The sequence below is a fragment of the Syngnathus leptorhynchus genome, chromosome 18 (assembly GCF_054491065.1).
Source record: "Syngnathus leptorhynchus isolate UIUO chromosome 18, UIUO_Slep, whole genome shotgun sequence".
Taxonomy (NCBI): domain Eukaryota; kingdom Metazoa; phylum Chordata; class Actinopteri; order Syngnathiformes; family Syngnathidae; genus Syngnathus; species Syngnathus leptorhynchus.
In genome coordinates, this window is record NC_141212.1 from 2,498,850 (window position 1) to 2,517,000 (window position 18,151).

Below are 18,151 nucleotides of genomic sequence, written 5' to 3' on the forward strand. Positions count from 1 at the left end.
TTATTATTATTATTATTATTATTATTATTATTATTATTATTATTATTATTATTATTTGAGCCACCCAAATTTTTAAAACGGGGAGAAAAAAAAGTAGGCGCTGATTGAGCAATTATTATCTGTTTATCCTAATGAGTTGATTCAGCACAAACCCAGGCAACTCACAGTGCTGTCATTATGATCACAGCTCCCAGGAGAAAGAGGACGCACTGGAAACTGGGTGCTTTGTCTGCACAGGCTCATTACAGTGGGCCGGCCTGATGAATTATTACCCCTGACTGATGTTCACATAAATAGAATCCTGCTTTCTTGATTGTGCCATGCTAAAACAACCTCTTTACCAGGTTGGATTGGTTAGAATGAAATGCTCACTTCAATTTGGATATAAGATTAGCACTCATTAAACAAACTTCAAACTTTATATTTCTCCTTTATGAATACACAGAAAAATAAATTCACTCAACTCAACACGTGTGTTTACAAACTGCAATCGGACTGTTCACAATCCTTGGTCAAAGTCGGACGAATCAAAGCACGACAACATTTCTCCCTCGTTTCACATCAGTTGCGCAGACGTGAAAATGAGCCACATTCATTATACAAATGTCAGTGCCTGCTGCCGGAGTGGAGGAAGGAGCAGAGGGGGTGACGGGCAGGTGGGCAGTGAGTCAGGTTGCAAATGAGATACGATCTTTTTAGCGCAACTTTGAACACAATGTTCTGATAAAAATACCCATCTTGGGTTTATTTCATACAGAATATCAAAACGTGTTCTGACAGCTGAGTACATTTAGACCCCCCCCCCCCAAAAAAAAAGACAAAAAGACGATGCATTGAGCAGATGGTCCCGTCGACTCTCACTCTCACGCAATATTCAATCGGCATTGTGTTGAGGATTATTCATGTCTGCTGTAGGGTCCTGTCTTCTCATGTGGCCTTCTTCCATGCGTGTGGACGTTATTGCCATGCTGCAAACAGGTGCCGCTGCACAGCATCAGGTGTCCTTCCTAAAGGTTATACAGGGATGGGAGGATTGGGCAAAAGTGAGGGCCAAGAGGGGGGTGTCCTAGTTATGCAGTCACTCCCCCGCGGTCCCTTTCGTTTGGTTGCCATGGACGGCGAGAAGGACATCGTTGCTCTAAATCGGGGATCCAACCTGATTTGCTTATGAAATCAGGTTAGCTCTTCCGTGTGTTAAAACAGGCCACACAAAAGAGCACAAAAGGGACAACGTCAGTGGTGGCAGAGTCAATATTCATTAAATATATTGCTTCAAAGCTTCTTGTGATGTTTGTGTTCATTATTGACAAAAGGAGGCGGCAAATCAGCCTCATTGTTCCTCAAAAGGAAAACAAAACAGACTTTTCCAATCTGACTTAAGGCGTATTATGAAGCAGCTTTACATGACCAGTCTTTCCGGTGTTTGGTTTCCATGGCAACCAGCAGATTGGACTCCCTTCGAGCCAAGCCGGCGAATGAGGAAAATAATTGCCGTCTGATTATCTAGCCACTTGCAATTGGTGAAACCAACTAAACAACTTAGATTGGAGCTGATCCACTTAAGTTGTCGGTTGATACAGCAACCCGGCGGGGCCGAAAAGGAAGTGCAAGTGGCCATCTGGCAGGAAAGTCCATTCAAATGTCCACACCTCGAGTTTGATATACAGTAAAGGACCAATTGTTCCTGAAACCCGCTTACGTTGGCTTATTATTTCATTTTAAAACCTGATGCGTCCAACGACAGCTGTCAGTTTTTCCATTGAGGAAAGAACAAACAGACAGAGGTAGTGTCCTGAAAATGCAGAACATACCACACAAAAAAAAGAAGGAAGGAACATCTGTGACGTAAATGAAGAAGTGGTCGGGGTTCATTGGAAGCAGAAGGAAGTCAGCTTGACAGTTGGTCAGTTTTATTGCATCAACTTTTTCTGATGTGGAGCCTAAACACACTGTCCATATGATAATTTGGATTTCTTTCTGTAGTCTGTTGAAAGGCTTGTACGTTTGGGTCAAGTGTTTTCAAGTTTGCTAGGATGCAAATTCGTTTGCAAGAATTTAAATGTGTGCAAATGGCTGAAGTCCATGCTCAAACGTCATGAAGGTATTTGAAAATATTTGGGTCGGCTGGGATGGACATTTAAATAAGTTCACTTACTTTTTTGCCAAAATTGAGCCAATACCAAGTATGCCTGTAATTGGTCAATGTATTGCTGGAAATACTAAATAAACATTTGTTTACCAAATGAGTACAAGTCATTTTTACTTGTGTATATCAAGTGGAACTGTTTTGTTACACAGCATGAACTAGTCTTAGGAAATGAGACACTTATCTTTACATTTGGTAATTATGAGTCAGCTCAGACATGTGACACTGAGTCTTGAATTATTCACAAGCATCACGAGCAAACTTGTACCTTAAAGTCTCCGGTCAAAATAATACAAATGTAATGTTTGGTCAATTTTGGACTATTACATATCATTATAAATTAGAATGAATTAGAGTTTTTTATTTAAACCTGCAGTTGTCGATGATTACAGTCGAGAAATTCAAATATTTTTAAGGTTTGTATACGATCTCAGGTGTTGGATGCTTTTCTATACTGTTAGGTTTTGAAATGGTCGAAGGCTCCCATTTCCCAGCTTTGCAGGTATAAGGGGACTTCGGTTTACATTGTCTTTGCTACCACAGCAACCGGCTGAATAATTCATGGCGACACTCAATGATTAAAGGTTTTTGGATGTTGCACATCACGTCACAAAAGATGACTGACTGTATGTTAGTCACGCTGGTCAATGAGCACATGAGATATGAAGTCATGTCAAGTTTTAGTCATCAGGGCAAATTGTTGTGTTTGCTCTTTTGATGATTCTCAAGAGTTATAGAGAAACATTTGGAGAACGTTTTGAAATTGTCCAGCTTGTTATATTTGGCGTGAATAAAAAAAAAAAGTGACAGTCTCGGGCTGCTTTGGTAGTTCAGGACCTGGACGACTTCCCTCAAGAAGAAATGCTTTTCAAATGGCCAAGTCAAAAGTTGGTCTTAAAGTCCACACTTGAACAAAATTCAATCATGTTAACTAACAGTTAAAATAGGATGGGTCCAGAAAAAAAAAGGATGTTTCATAGACTGGGGGAGTCTATTGCAGAGGTGAATAGTGCACAGAGGATTGACAGACAATAGGTCGGGATAATGAGTCACGAGGCCGGCTTTACTGGTATCGAGGCATTTCCCAGCAGTTCTGCCATCGCAGTGTCCGCCACACGTCTGACACGGTTTAACATACGCTGACTCGGTTAGCTTCTATCAAAGAGAACAAAAGCAATCGCCTATAGGGATGGTTTATTTTCAACACAGACAATGCACGCGCCATTTTGTTTGGACTTGTATTCCCAGAACGCCATCACGAGTGTAGCATGAACTCTGGATGTGATCCAAAAGAGATCAGTGGCGCTATCAGGGGAATGCAGAGTCCATCTCTGGCCTTGTGGTCCACCAGCTGCCAGTCTAGACTGTCTGGCAGCCCCCTTTCATAACGGACAAGGCAGCTAGATAGCCTATTAAAGCAGCTGTAGCGCCATCATTATGTGGAAGAAGAAAAAAAAAAAAAATCAGAAATTGTTCTTTTTCAGCAATTTATTGTACATAATTCATAAGTCAAACTGATACACAAGACATTTTGTACAAAATAGAAGCTGTAAAGGGGAAATCTAATATTAACACTGCCCATATGGCCGGTCAGTCATTTCCTGGGTCAGTTGGTAAAAGAAGAAATGGGTATTGTGGAAAAAAAAAAACGTCAAGTCCCACATTGGACAAATTGCTACATACAAGTGACATTTTGATGAAAAGGGGAAACAACTCTTTTGGCTCATGCAAACTTTAGAGCCAAAAGCTATCGTAATATTGATAGCCTGGAGTTAGAGTTGAAGCCAGAGAACAGAAAAAAAAAAGTGGTCCACAATTTTAACAGGTGACATGTGCAGCCATAGAGCATCTCCAATGTGGCAAAGAAAAAGCCAGTCAGGTGCATTTTTTTCATGCCCTGCAAAAAGACCCCTCCCCACACCCACCCTCGAGCTTTCTTGATTACATATTTTGGTTAGGAATATTACTTCATTCGTCCATGTCTGATGCAGTGTTGGAATAATGGAATTGGGGGGGTGGGGGTTTGAACCGGGTTGGTTCTTTGGAAACGGGGAGTTTTCAAGAGAGGCTCTGTAGGAAAGAAGTCAACGCAACTAGTACGGGGAGCAGGGTGGAGGAAGAAGCCGAGGTGTGCAGCGAGATGCCCGCTCCGGTGGGGGAGGCAGTGGAGTTGGTCGAGCCGCTGTACATGTCTGTGGCCATGGTGGGTGTGCTGTTGTTGGAGGAATTCATCCATGTACTGGTAACTGTGCTGTTCTGGGAGAACACCTGTGGGATAAAGACATTGAGTTACAGGATATGAACCATAGTTGAGCATTCAAATACATTTCAAAATAAAAAAGAAGCTATGCAAAAAAAACATTTTAGCTGATTAGATTACCCACGCGAATGTGTCAGGTTTCTTTTGACACCCAAAGTAACTTTAGACCTTCTCGCCACATTTGCAAAGGGCGGGTGTCACACAGCATCCGAATCATCAAGTCTTAGTTGTAAAGAGAGCAAAAAAAGAAAAATCATATTGAAGCAAGATGCATCTAATTTGCATTAAATCAGGATTAGAAAATCAACATAAAAAGGTTCTTATCAAGTTACGATGGATTTTATTTGTTTATTTTGAAGAATTTTCCACATATACAATAAAAAAAAATGACAGCAATAATTTTGCCATCACATACATACAAATAAAGAATAGTATAGAGTCTTACCTGTGTTGCTAAACAAATGGCGTAGACAATCACTCCCAGGTGGACGATGGTCATTTTGCACATGATTGACTTTGCTGTAAAGAAGAGTGGCGTGCAGGATCCGCTCAAATGCTTTTTCCACCTCCTGTGGTCGATGCTCGTGCTTTCAATGGTGTCAGCTGCTTCCCAACCACCCATTTTATACCGGGGCTCAGCCTCCGTGACGTCACCCACAGGGACAGTAGGAGGAGAGGGTTGAAGACTAGAATGACGTAAGAGCTTAATTGGAGACAATTGGAGCGTCAGCTGAATATACAATTCCTTTTTGGAGGTATGATTTATGAATTGATGTTTATTTTATTTGGACTTTCAAATTCTGAACCATATACACACTTTTTTTTTGTTTGCTGTAGTAGACAATTGATATTGCAATTGCCAAATGAGAAACGATTCTTTGGTGCCAATTAGCCAACTTTGCTGCAATTGTTGCCTTGAAATGCTAAGCGCTGTAGATATGTAAATATTGTTGTATCTAGGAAACAGGACATGCGGTCTCAGCAGGTGAGGCAGTGTCGCCCCCTGCTGTTCAATCCCCTGCATAGTTCTTGGCCCTCTTTCCTCCAACGTGCAGGAAATTAGAACAGAACCACTATTTTTGCTCGGATCTTTTTTGGGGGGGTAAAAAAAAAATAGTTGGTCACAAACAAAGCACAAATAAAGTTAGCAAGACACAACTCGTGACGCTCGCTCCTAATGACCAAATGTCAGGCCTGGACTTTGCCAACATCTGCTTTATTGAGCAACTTTTTGAAAGTTTTTTTTTGCTCAACATTGCCCCCTGTTGGCTACTTTATAAACGCTCTTTTACTACAATGTGTTTGCTGTTCATGTTGAGGACAGGCTCCACAAGATGTTCCAGATCCTCCAAATTGAGAACGTAAACTCGCTGCTATCATGTATCCGTGGACATTTTCTAACGCAATCCAGATGTTAGGGGACTGAAACTTTAGCCCCCTTTGGACAGCGCCGCGTCCCCTGTCATTTGTGTAATTGGATGGCTGAAGAAACAGTGCTTCACTGCTTAACCCCCCCCCACCCCCCTCCCCTCCCCTTCTCTTAGAAAGAACCATCATTCCCTGCAGAGGCACCAGATGTGCGCTGTTATGGAGATGTGGAGAAAGAGGGGCCCTTTTTGTGAGGCATCAGATAAGCCCCTGTTCCCAAAGCAGGGCCGGATTGAGTGTCATCAGCGGGTCTACGAGGAGGCTGAAACCCAAAACCGGAGCACCGGCTCGAATTTCTGTTTACACGAGCGTGCTGCCCAGATTCCTCCTCCAAGCAGAGCAGACTGGGCAAGACAGCGGAGAAAGCTCTTGTCTTCCTGTCTGTCTCCCCTTTACTTGAAAGTCCATTTTTAAGAACACATTTTAAGAGCATTTGGAATATAAATACAAACTTTCTTATGAGTGAGACCTCCAATTGGTGCCGTGACCCGGATTGTGTTGATACAGTACAAGCTATTGCCGATAGCTCAGTAAAAAAAAAAAAAAATTAATAAGTGACTGATGGGGTGAGATCCTTCTTGCACGAGACGTTAATTCAACAAGAATCACAGACGGTGTCCAGTAACTCGCCCGATGGAGTACATTAGTGTAACCAAAGGAACGGAAAACGGAGCCCTCCTGTATAAACCCTATTCCTGAGCATGCATGCAAAAATAACCAGGTAAAAATAATTCCGCTCAAGCAACACAACACGCTTCACGCTCATGTTTATGTTACCGAATGCAACTCGATCGTTCCCATCTTTTCCTCACCGACTGAGAAACACGATAGGCGCCACTTCCCAGCCTGGCCTTTAACATCCAGAATAACCACGACGCAAATGTTTCTCTTCAAGACCAAGACTTCACCTGACTTTTACTTTTTACTCATCTTGACCTTGTGGATGTTTCATGTGTTTTACACTAGACATGCTCTGATCAAAAGGATGCTAAGTGGGAAAAAAAAAGCCCCCCCCCTTCCCGCCCACTGGTATCGTTTAACCCGCAGCGGCCTTCTCATCTCCTTCCTTAATTTAGGACAAGAGACAGTGTTTGTACTGTGTCCTCAGATAAAGCACAGTCTTTGCATTCCTTATGAAATGTATCTGGTGAGTTTTGGGAGGCAAAGGGGGGGCGGGTGCCGGGTGTTGGGTTGCATCAAATCAGAAGCCCTCCCTCTTCCATCCTGAGAAGAGGTGGGGGGCTAGGCCACTGCGTCAAAAAAACGTAGTTAGACCAGGAGCAGGTCATTTAGTTTTCAAAATAAAACCCAATTGGTCTCATTTTCATCACAAAAGTTTCACGGGTAATAAAAAAATGAATAGCAGCCAACACTGAACCTCAGAACTGTGAGCCACTCATCCGTCTCCAAAAACTTTTTTTTTTAAACTAATTTTTCAAACGTAAATCCATTTTACTATCAGTGTGACAAAACAGCACTAGTTGAGAACTAAATGTTAATAATTGCACTTTCCATAGGTTGCACATCATTTTATATTGAAGATTTCTTTTTAGAGCTAACAGGAAACGCTCCTCGCTTCATCAACACTAGCTTGACGACGGTAAAGCTGCGCGAGCGGCTCTGGTTCGCCAGTGGAGCCTCCAGCACGGAGCGCGTACGCATGTTCCACGGACTCTTTCTGCACGGAGCCCAAGATAAGGAGCTCGCTCCCACGTTGGGGGAATGACAGCCGCTGTCACCGCGAGTGACAGCTTTCAATCTGGCAGCGAATTTCTCTGATTGCTTGACTCATTTTGATCCGGACGGGATCCAACACAAACCGGGACTATGCCAGAGATGGAGAAAGGGAGACCGCCAGAAAGTAAACGCAGCAGGAAACCCGCGCATCCCGTCAAGAGGGAAATAAATCAGGAGATGAAGGTGAGAGGATGTTGGGTCATTTGGATGAAATCATTTTTTTTCCCTTTTTTAAATTGAACGACTTATAAATCAGAGCAGTACAAATATGCACTTTTTATTCATTTAATGTGACAGCTCTTTTGATGAAGTGTTTGAATATGAGGCACTTTTATCTAATCGACACAGTAACTTTGAATTAGATGTTAGCAGATAAAAAAAAAAAAAAAAGTAGTGACGCAGCGTCAGGCCAGCTGTGGCCCCGACTTGTGTCCACTGGAGATCCAGATGTGCGTCACTTCTTCCCAGCCCCCGCTGGAGTTGAAAGATGGGGGCGGGTGTTAACATTTATATTCTCAAATCATTTGAATTGGGTGGCAAAACACGACTTAAGCACCACTTGAGCCATAGAGATGTTCCTCCTCAAAGTTTGGTCTTCTCCTGACAAATCAAATCACAGTCAAAGTCACAATTTCCCTCCCACCATTATTACCGCACGGAAACCTATCCAGCGATTGTGCTGCTTTTGTTTGGGTTCGGACATTGGTTATTTGAGAGTGTTGGTAAGGGATATCCAAGGTTCCTTCCCTGGGAAATCAAAGTTGGGGTTTTTTTTTTCACGAAGGAGGAGACGACTCTGGCAGCGTGGGGAGGAAATGTGCTCTTTTTTTTCTCTAAGTGGTTTGGACTGCGGAGTTTTGATATCCAAGGGAGGTGTAGTGTTACGAGTTCCCTTAATTTTAATCAAAACATGCGAAACGCTATCCTCGCTTGATGTAAAGCCTGCCCCCGGTTGGCTCTCGGGGTCGGCCCCCGGTTTGTTGGCTTTGGACGTAAAAGTCTCGTTGTGGTTTAGGATACGGCCTGTCACTCTCACAAAGCAGATGTTTGTCTGGACTGCCAAAAAAGAAACACAAACAACAGTGTGGGAACGGCGGACAGACAAAACCGTTAAATGGACGTCAGAGTTGTGACACTATAGAGCATCGTTTTAGTTTCAGGGGTGTTGTGGTCTGAAACTGGAATTATACCCTTGACAAGTGGATTTTACTCCATGGAAAAGCCTCTTTTAGGTCATAGAAAATATCCAAACGGTTTTTAGTCTGAGTCCAATAGCCGAATTTCTGTCTCTCATAACGCAATCTCCGAGAAGTGACCTCATAACATTTGGGTCATAGAACAGAATCCAATCATATACCTTAAGGTATCCGAAATAGGTTTTCTCGTAAGGGTCGACTTCTGTCCCTCGATTGCAATTCGTGAACCCCTAAGGGGCGAATCGCTGTCTGTACAGCGTGTGGTACGATCGCAGAGGTGAAAAAGTCAAATGTCAATGAGATCAAATCTTTACCTTTGATGGGGCATCAGAATTACAGAGTGCAAAAGGGGCCATTAAGGAAACAAACTCCGACTATACTCTTATTTCTCAACGTCTGAAACCAATCCAATCGGTCGACTTTAAGAATTGAGTATACACGTTAAGAGATCTCGAGCGAGCAGAGGTACGATGGAAGGAGAAGTGATTTCTCACTCCGCCGAGGTCCGGCCCAGTGTTGTCTCTGTAATACATCTGTTTCAACACTACATTCGGACTTACTCCCTCCAAGACACCGGATACTTGACTTTAATCATGGTTAGGCGCATTTAGCTGGATATGATACCGCTGCTCTCACTCACACACATACGCAGCAGAAAGTGAGCAAGTCAAGGGAGCCATCCAATTCTTTGAGGGCCCCGGCGCAGAGCAGAGGTCGGAGGGAAGGGAAAGAATGCGTAGTCGGTACTACGCCGCTTCATCGCCGCCACAGCAGACTGGCTGTGCTGGAAAAGGGTGAAACCCGAGAGGCCGGGCCGGGTCGGGTGTCAGGGCTGGAAGGTGTCGGGGTGGAGGCAAGGACGTTGAACATGGGGGGATGGATGTGAAAGGGCAGCAGAGGGAGAAGGAAGAGAAGCGGGGCATTTCCGAGAAGCGTGGGACATGGCTGCGGTGTTGGGTGTCCCGCTCTGATTTCTGCCCATTCTGGATCAGATTTCCCCTCCAATCCGGTTCCTCCAAAACCACAGAGTGAGGTGGGTGGATAAAGAGAGAGACCTTTGTATTTTGATTTTTTTTTTCATCTGGTCATAATAAAAATAAAAAAAACAGGGGGGGGGGACCACACATCTGCAGGGAACAGTTTTCTTTTCTCCCTCTTTTTTTCTAATTAGATGAGATAAACAAAGGATGATTCACAGATCTCACACCGGTGTCGGGTTTGAAACCTTTCCGTCTCCGATTTAGCGAGGGTAAACAACATGAATACATCATGGAAAAAAACGTCATACTGAACTCCACTATGCTCGGATTCAGTTCTGTAACCAGGCTGGAGCTGAGAAAGAATCCCTCTCATTCATTCCGGGTAATACGCTCTGATTATGTTTAGCGTAGGATAAAAAGTTCCACCAAAACCACATCGTAAACAGTATCCTATTTGTGGCTCTGACTTAATACGTATAAAAACAATTTTAATCTGCCACTTATGTTTTGTCTCGTGCAGACTTTTGCAGAAAGCACCATGAACGAGCTCCTGGGATGGTACGGCTACGACAAAGTAGATCTCCGAGACGCCGAGGCCAACGAGATCAGGAACTACAGGGAGAGGCGCCAGCACGTATCCGTGTTGAAAGGTGAGGGCCAGATTTTGCCAACAGGTTCTGCAGGTTGTACTGACATTGAGTCATGAGAGCGTCTCCTCATCTTTCATTCAAGATCCATATTTATCAGTATCACCACTCTGAAAGTAGATCCAATTCCTAAAGATATTTTTTGATATGTCTGCAGAAAACTCGTTGCCAAAACCTAAAAGCGCCGACAGCAAAGTCAGTCACTCGGTCCTCGCTATGAAGAGCATCGAGAGGGAGTCATTCGGCGTTCCCTCGTCTTCCTCGTCGAGTACCTCCTCCGGCACGACAAAGGAGCAGAAGAGCGCACCCGTTATTGTGCCGCTCATAAAGCCATCAGCAGGTATGAAGCGGGACTTTTGCAGATTCTCTAAAGACTCACTTCATTGATTAGAAAATGTGGAGTTTTACAAACAACTCTGGTTTAACCGCAATTTTTTGCTCTTCACTCCGCAGTGGACGATGTTCAAAATGTGCAGATCGTATGCGTTTGGTGCCAGAAGGAAGGCGTTAAGCGCTACTCCCTCTGCATGGGTTCCGAGCTCAAGAGCTTCTGCAGTGAGAAGTGTTTTGCCGCCTGCAGACGGGCTTACTTCAAACGCAACAAGGTGAGCGGAGGCAGAACATGTTGACCCCTAACCCTGACCTTATACTCTTGACCCTAAACCAAAATCCATTATTTTATCATCCCAACTATATCTTTGTTCTTGACAAAGTGTCTCTAAGATTCCTCTTACTGAGAATATTTGTTGTGAAAAATATGGCGATGAGGTCAAAGTTCATCCGGGATACTTCGTATCGGTTTCTCGTTAATGGAGGGCGGGGGGGGGACGGTCAGCCATTAGAGCGGATTTGGTGTTGGGGTAAGACCACAACAACCACTATGAGGGACCGCTCGGATGCACACGGCATGATTTGTCACCTTCAATTAAGACACGGATATCCCGTGCGGCGATATCGCCTTTCGCCATGGCTGTTGTCTATACCGTGATGGGTTATTTCACAAAAACGACAGTCTGAGCAGACTGAAGGTAACACACCCTCTACGCTTTCACAGGCGGGAAGGTTGACTTGTTGCTGCTTGTCTGAGAAGAAGGCCAGGAGGCCTGGGGCGAGGTGTCCACTTTCAGTGCATACCTCACCTTCAGCTGCCTCATGTGTCGTAACTCGACACGACTCGGTGGGCCGGGAAAACACTCGGATCCGCAAAAAGATCATCTTACATAAATCGAGACAAATTCCCATATTAATATTGACAACTTTAATACGACAACACATCGGCGGCACTACTTGGACGTATCTATTTCACCACATAGTGACCTTAAGGGTTTGATGCCATTCGTGACAAGCTTTTTTTTTTTTTTTTTACACTTGTTGCGATTTCGAGCAAATACGGTTTCAAGTTAATCCATCACAGGTGTGAGCTCAAGTTTGCTGAACTGCCTTGACATTTATTCAGTGTGGATGTTTCATATTTTGGTTTCTAACAATTAGGCCAGAGATGAAGACCTCCATGGGGAGAGATCCCCCCAGCACCCCCAAACAGAGGACTCATCCAGGGTGGTGATGAAGATAAACAGCAATGTCAGAGTAAGAGGATACTTAATAAAGAGTTTGACACGAGTAATTGGATGATGGATCACCTTTGTGACCCTCCACAGTCTCTATCTCCTGTGTTGCAGGTGTGTGATTGGTGTAAGCATGTCCGCCACACCAAAGAATACTTGGACTTTGGATCTGGTGAAGAGCGACTCCAGTTCTGCAGCACTAAATGCCTGAATCAGTATAAGATGGATGTGTTCTACAGAGAAGCTCGAGCGGCTCTTACATGCTCTAGCCCCGCTAGAGCTAGCCAAGAAGGGAGATCAGACCACAAAATCGTCGGGCAAAAGCTTCTCACGCCAGAATCTTGGAACAATAGTAGTAGCGCAGGGGAATCACATCCAAGAAACATATCTCCCAAGGGCCCTACACCAATCGTGGGATCATCAGAATCCTCCTCTACGTCACCTGAGTCATCATCATCTTCTAAGCTTCCTGTCACTGGGCAGAGAACTCTGGAAAGGCCCATCCACCCTCCTCCACCTCATCCTCCTGCTGTAGAGGTCTCAGCTCACCCTACACTTATTCATCTTCCACGCCACTCAATAGATCATTCACGGATTCCTCAAATGCAAATGCCCTTCATCAGACCTCCTCTTCATCCCCAGGGCCTCAGAAGCCCTCTTGCCAATGCCCACCATCCAAGACCCCCTGGGCCTTCTTCCAGTCCTATCCACAGACCTGCTCATTCTCCACACCTGCAGCCTCCCACTTCCTCCTCCATTAACCCCCCAGGATTGATGCATCCTCTCCATCGGCACTACTACCCTGGCTTGCACTCTCCTCCACTTATGTTACCCAGAGGCCCTGTCCCAATGCCTCCCTTTATGAACTTTGGCATTCCTTCCTTTAGTCCTCTCCTACCCCAACCCACAGTCCTGGTTCCGTACCCGATTATTATTCCTCTACCTGTCCCAATACCCATTCCGATACCAATTCCAGTCCCTCCTAAAACAAATCCAGAAACCCCAAATCACACTGGTGTTATACAGCCTGTGCCAGAGGGAGCAGACCGATGTCGATCGATACCTGCGAGGTTTCCATCTCCCGGGATCCCTGAAGGGAACAGCCAATTGCTCAATCACAGATTGAGTGGAAACTTGCCTCATGGTCTCCCTTCACCCGGTGACACCAATTCCAAGGACATCGCTTGGGTTAAATCAGAGAGGCCATTCTCATCCCCATCATCAACGTGCCACAGTGGGACAGTGTCCCCTACAGCACAGTACAACACCTCGCCCTCCTCAACACGTAGCTCAGAAGGACTGACGGACTATAAACAACAACAGCACTCAGAACGACAAGTTATACAAAGGGTTCTACAGAGAACCCAGGTGAAGCTGGAACCAAATGTCAAGGGAGCAGTGGACTTCTTGGGACTAGAGGGGTCAGGGTCTGCGCAGGGTACCAAATCAGGTCCACCGCTACAACTCCAGCCCCCTTCGTATGACACTGTATACCAACATGAGGACACTCCCACCTCACCTTCGCACTCTCCACCAAGCCTTACAGTCAACAACCACCCATATGATACCATGGTCCTAAAATCTCAGAACCAGGGTCCTAACGGGATTTCCTCGGTGCTATCCATAGCCAGTCCAAGCTCACCATTACCCCAGAGAGCACCTACAACTACAGATCATGCATTAACCGAATTGGAATCTATAAAAGAAAACAAGTGCTCGGTTGTCTGCTCCGTACGGGTCGAGGGCCCAGTCAATCAAACAGAAGAGCCTTTAGCAGTAGCTAGGGATGCAGGAGAAGACCCACACTTGCCAGATGAGGACCACGCCTATGCCCTACCTACTGCACCAAAGACAGGTGGGACCACCACCCCACTACTCTTGCCCAAACTCAGGGACAAGGGTAGCTTAAGGAGCCCTGCTACTATGCCCAGTGCTGGAGACATGGAACCAGCTCTGAAGAGAAGATGCCTACGAATCCGTGATCAAAACAAATAAGAGGTAAGAAATCACAAGAGAGAATCCCAAGACATGGAAAATAAAAATACAGAGGGAATGACATGAAAAATGGGATAACTACTGCATATTTTCTATTGGTTTTAGAAATCCCATTGCATACTACGCTTTCCTGAGTGACATTTAATTGTATGAATTAAAAACCACCAACTATCATTTGACCGAGGACCGGAAAGTCTGTGGACAGTCTCCCATAGGGGAAACTGAATCACAGGTTTCACATGCACATGGTCACGAAACAGCATGGCGCCAAACGGAGAGAATCCTGGTTACCTGGCACTCTTCAGGCCTCTAAGGTTACAACAGGGGAAGGAGGTGAAGGGCACGGGTAGTGAGAGTCACTTTGAAAGGCGATCACTTTCGACAACCTGACAGTCACAATGCTTTGGTTGCCTGCCGGGATCTCTTTGGCTGTATAACATATACTTTTATCCCGGGCAAGAATAGATGACTGATCAAGCAAAAGGTGGAGTCAAACTCAGACACGACAACTATGTTTCAAAGTCAATGTAGACGATTGTTAGAAAGACTTACAAAGTATTCGCGTAAGACCCAGCTGGAATACTGCTCTGGGGCTTTTTTTCGAAAATGGACAAAACCAGAGTGATTCAATTATGCACGTCCCGGTGACACCCTAGCTTGGCTGACTTCAGCGCTCTCCTATCATCCTGTTCTCGCAACTTCTGTCCGTTGCCAACCAGATGTTAAGTATAGCAGAACAGCCTCCTTAATTTCGGACTTATCAAAGGACCCTCTTTATTTCACTCGCTCAGTCGGTCGTCCAAACGGCTGTAACAGCACCCGTCCGTCCGCGCCCGCTGATGTCTTGCCACGGTGAGATCATGTTACCGTTTTCACTGTACGCCCTGAGATTAATCCCGCTGATATTTCAGACATGGGTTTTTCATTTCAACTGCTCTGCTTTTCCGCTGCGTTGTCCCTCAAAAGGTCAACAGTCAACTTTTAAAAAATAAATAAATAATTGCTATTGATAGACGCTGCACAAAGCGTTGTCTTTTGAAATAATGTTTTTGGCACAAGCGTGGTAAGATTCCCTTTCACTAAAAGTGAGTGTTGTCATTTGTTGTGGTTTCAAATGTTCCCCTAGTAACCGATACATATGAAATCACAGCGTGCTGCCTCTGTCGTGCAGACGGATTTATGGCCCGGCGTTGTGTGTAACGAGAGCCGGCTGCTGCCCTATGTGAATGGCTTTGGCTCGCCACCTCTACTCTCCGAGAGCGAACGTTACCGTCCTACCTTCATTGTCTTCACGGCCCGACGTCTTTTAAAATATCTCTCGGCACCCGACTGGGGAGATTTGAGCTCGGGAATCAGTCTGTCTAAATTTCCTCGCGTTTACTTGGGATATTTTATAGGCTCGTGTAATCCGAAGCCACCGCTTGAGTATTCGCTGAGCTTTTTGAAACTAAAACGCAGCGAGACCGAGGGAGTATAGAACATTGCCTTCGCACGAGTGCGTGCCTGTTGGCATTTAACATCCACGTGTGAGAGAGAGAGAGAGTCCAGATGTTCTGGGTTTGATTGTGTAAGTTATCGGTAGTGTCGAGTAGACTCAAAGTGTTTATATGACATGGGTGAATAAATAAATGTGATATGTTGAAAGGATCTCTTACATCTTATCCTCAACTCGCCTTCTGTTTTTTTTTCTTACCCCAGTGAATGAACAGCACCCCTGTTCGACACACTATGGCAGTGCCAGATTCAGTACCCCGCCCTCGTGTGGACGGCGCCAGTGCTAACACCTTCCCGCCACAGCCCACCGGTGCTGTGGACCAGCAGGGTGCCAAAGCAGGAAACCCAAATGCTCTGGGTTGGAGTACACAACATACATTTTGGACCAAAAAAGGGTCACTAGTGTATTCTGTTGTGTCCAAGGACTGTTTGATACGGACCATCTTTTCACATCTTGTCAGACGATCCGCTAAAGTGTGTTGATGTTTGTGCACTCATCTTCCACCCCCCCCTTCAATTCCTTGCGCCGCACAGCAGATCAGCCCTGTGTGGTCTTCTCAGATGGAGCCTGAACATGATCTCTTTCCAGGGGAAACTGCTTGTTTTCTCTGCCCAGCTTGCACAAAGAGCCACATTGTTCCTCTCCCCATATACCACACGGACTCCCCGATCCAGGTTTTGGGTTACCTGGCCGACGGGGGCTCAGACTTCTGGAGGGTTCTATTTTTTTTTTTTTGACCGACAGCTAGAAATATAGGATAACCTTCTCTTCTCCATCGCCCAGCCCAATTTAAATATACTAATATTTGAGTTTCAAGCTATTCCCAAAGCCATTCTGTCTTTTAGGGAGGGGTGAGATTTTTTTTTTTTAAATCATCACGGAGGAATTTGGGGGTTAAAACTGATGACTGAGCAGAATAAAATAATGTCCTGTAAAATAATGTGTAAAAAACATAGATTATAATGAGTATTATCGACTGATATGCAGTAGCTGGGGTGATACGTGATCGCACTTTTGGTCCTGATGATGCTGGTCCATAAATGTGGTTTAAAGACCCCCTCAGCTGATGTTCTGGTGGACTTCTTTGATTGCAAATAACTTGAGACTGAATTAACAGCACCCCTGCTGGTTGCAGCCAAGTATTGCATTCACCTCAATTGCCTCAAGATGCGATGAATCAACAATGAATCAATCAAACTTGTTTTGATTTTGTTTTTTTTTTCTACTCATGCTGTAGTGGGACAAATTGTGAGCTAGAGATTCTGCCTTTTTGTAAAAAAAAAAAAAAAAAAAGTCTGTTATCAGATGATTCCACCAAATAACAGGCTTGTAATTATTACCAAGTGTGGTGTTATATGAAATTATCAAATGCTGTACTATACAGCGATCAGTATTACAGATCCCTCTTTTGGGAACACATTCTGAGATTTTATCCAGCTAGATGGTACTCTACATCCAACACTCTTATTTGTTTTCCTACTTGATCACAGATCTAAAAATGTGTGTTATAATAACAGATGGAATCACATCTTCAAGTCTATTGTGATGGTTTGTAAAGGACAAAAATCACTGTCACTATCCCAAATAACTTCCTGTCATCTAACTCTATACTGCATCCCCACTAGAGAGCAGTGTATGCTTTTGGAAAAAATGACACCAGCCTGTTTGTGTTGAGACAGCACCAGACTGACATTGAATGCCAAATACATTTCAGGATATGCCATTCATTTACTTGTCCTAACCATGACGCGCTATCACATGGAAAAATGAAATCATTATGTCGTCCTATTTGATGGGTAGCCAACTGGAGAGTTAGAATAACCACATCCAAATGTGACCCCCACCTGTGCCATCATTCCAGAACTACATCCACTCATGTGCTTGTCCAAGCGTAAGCATGCCCCCCCCCCCGTTGTGGCGAACCACGTCACGTCAAATCACCCCACCCTCATTCCAGCCGCCGATCTGGTCATGCCGTTATTAATGGAAGTCATCCTTGGCTGGCCAGGGGACTTGGACAACAGATTGTGTGAGTCACTACAAAAAAAAAATCTATTCTCACACTATCGGAATAAAAAAAATAAAAAAAAAGTCAAATAAATGACTGCCATTACTGATTTTATTGCACATTTGAACTATTTTAATGCCCTTATGCTTTTTGTGTGCTTACCAAAAATTTGCCTAAAAGTACTTTAGTGCCACTGTTTTGTTGCTATAACACATTTAGCTCACTGAATAGATATCACAGGTTGTTTGTATTTTGAACTCTTTGTAAAGTGAAATAAAAGTTATTCTAAGAGCATCGACTTCTTTCTTTTTTTTCCAGTGCCAATCTTAAACGTGTGTTTACATAATGAAGTAATTCAGCCCAAGAAACATCCAGAATCTGACTTTGTTAAATCTATTTTTAGCTGCAGCAGCATGTCTGTGAGGCTGCGCATCAGCATTCCTCAAATACCCAAACTCTATGAGTGGAGGCTTTGAAACAGATTGATGAGATAAGAGGGCAGGAATTCGGGCTTGATGTGGGGTGCAGGGTGGGGTTGTTGGAGGGTGCAATGGTTATGAAGAGCTGGACATGGGGGGGACAACATTGATGGGTTGGATGCATGAACTAGTGGGATGAAGTCCTCAGAAAACACTTACTGATAATAATGTATGTGTAAATTTGGGAAACTGGATAACAAGTGGTGTAAAATAAA

General features: G+C 44.4%; 1 protein-coding gene across 1 annotated transcript; it reads left to right on the top strand.

The window, feature by feature from the left end:
* Window positions 1-7,505: 7,505 nt before the first annotated feature.
* On the top strand, window positions 7,506-17,748 carry LOC147042322 (sine oculis-binding protein homolog). Its single transcript, XM_085938419.1, has 7 exons — window positions 7,506-7,754; window positions 10,268-10,397; window positions 10,552-10,734; window positions 10,848-10,999; window positions 11,886-11,981; window positions 12,053-13,957; window positions 15,653-17,748. The coding sequence occupies exons 1-6, from the start codon at window positions 7,662-7,664 to the stop codon at window positions 13,952-13,954; spliced, it is 2,556 nt and encodes an 851-aa protein (XP_085794545.1). The 5' UTR covers window positions 7,506-7,661; the 3' UTR covers window positions 13,955-13,957; window positions 15,653-17,748.
* Window positions 17,749-18,151: the final 403 nt, after the last annotated feature.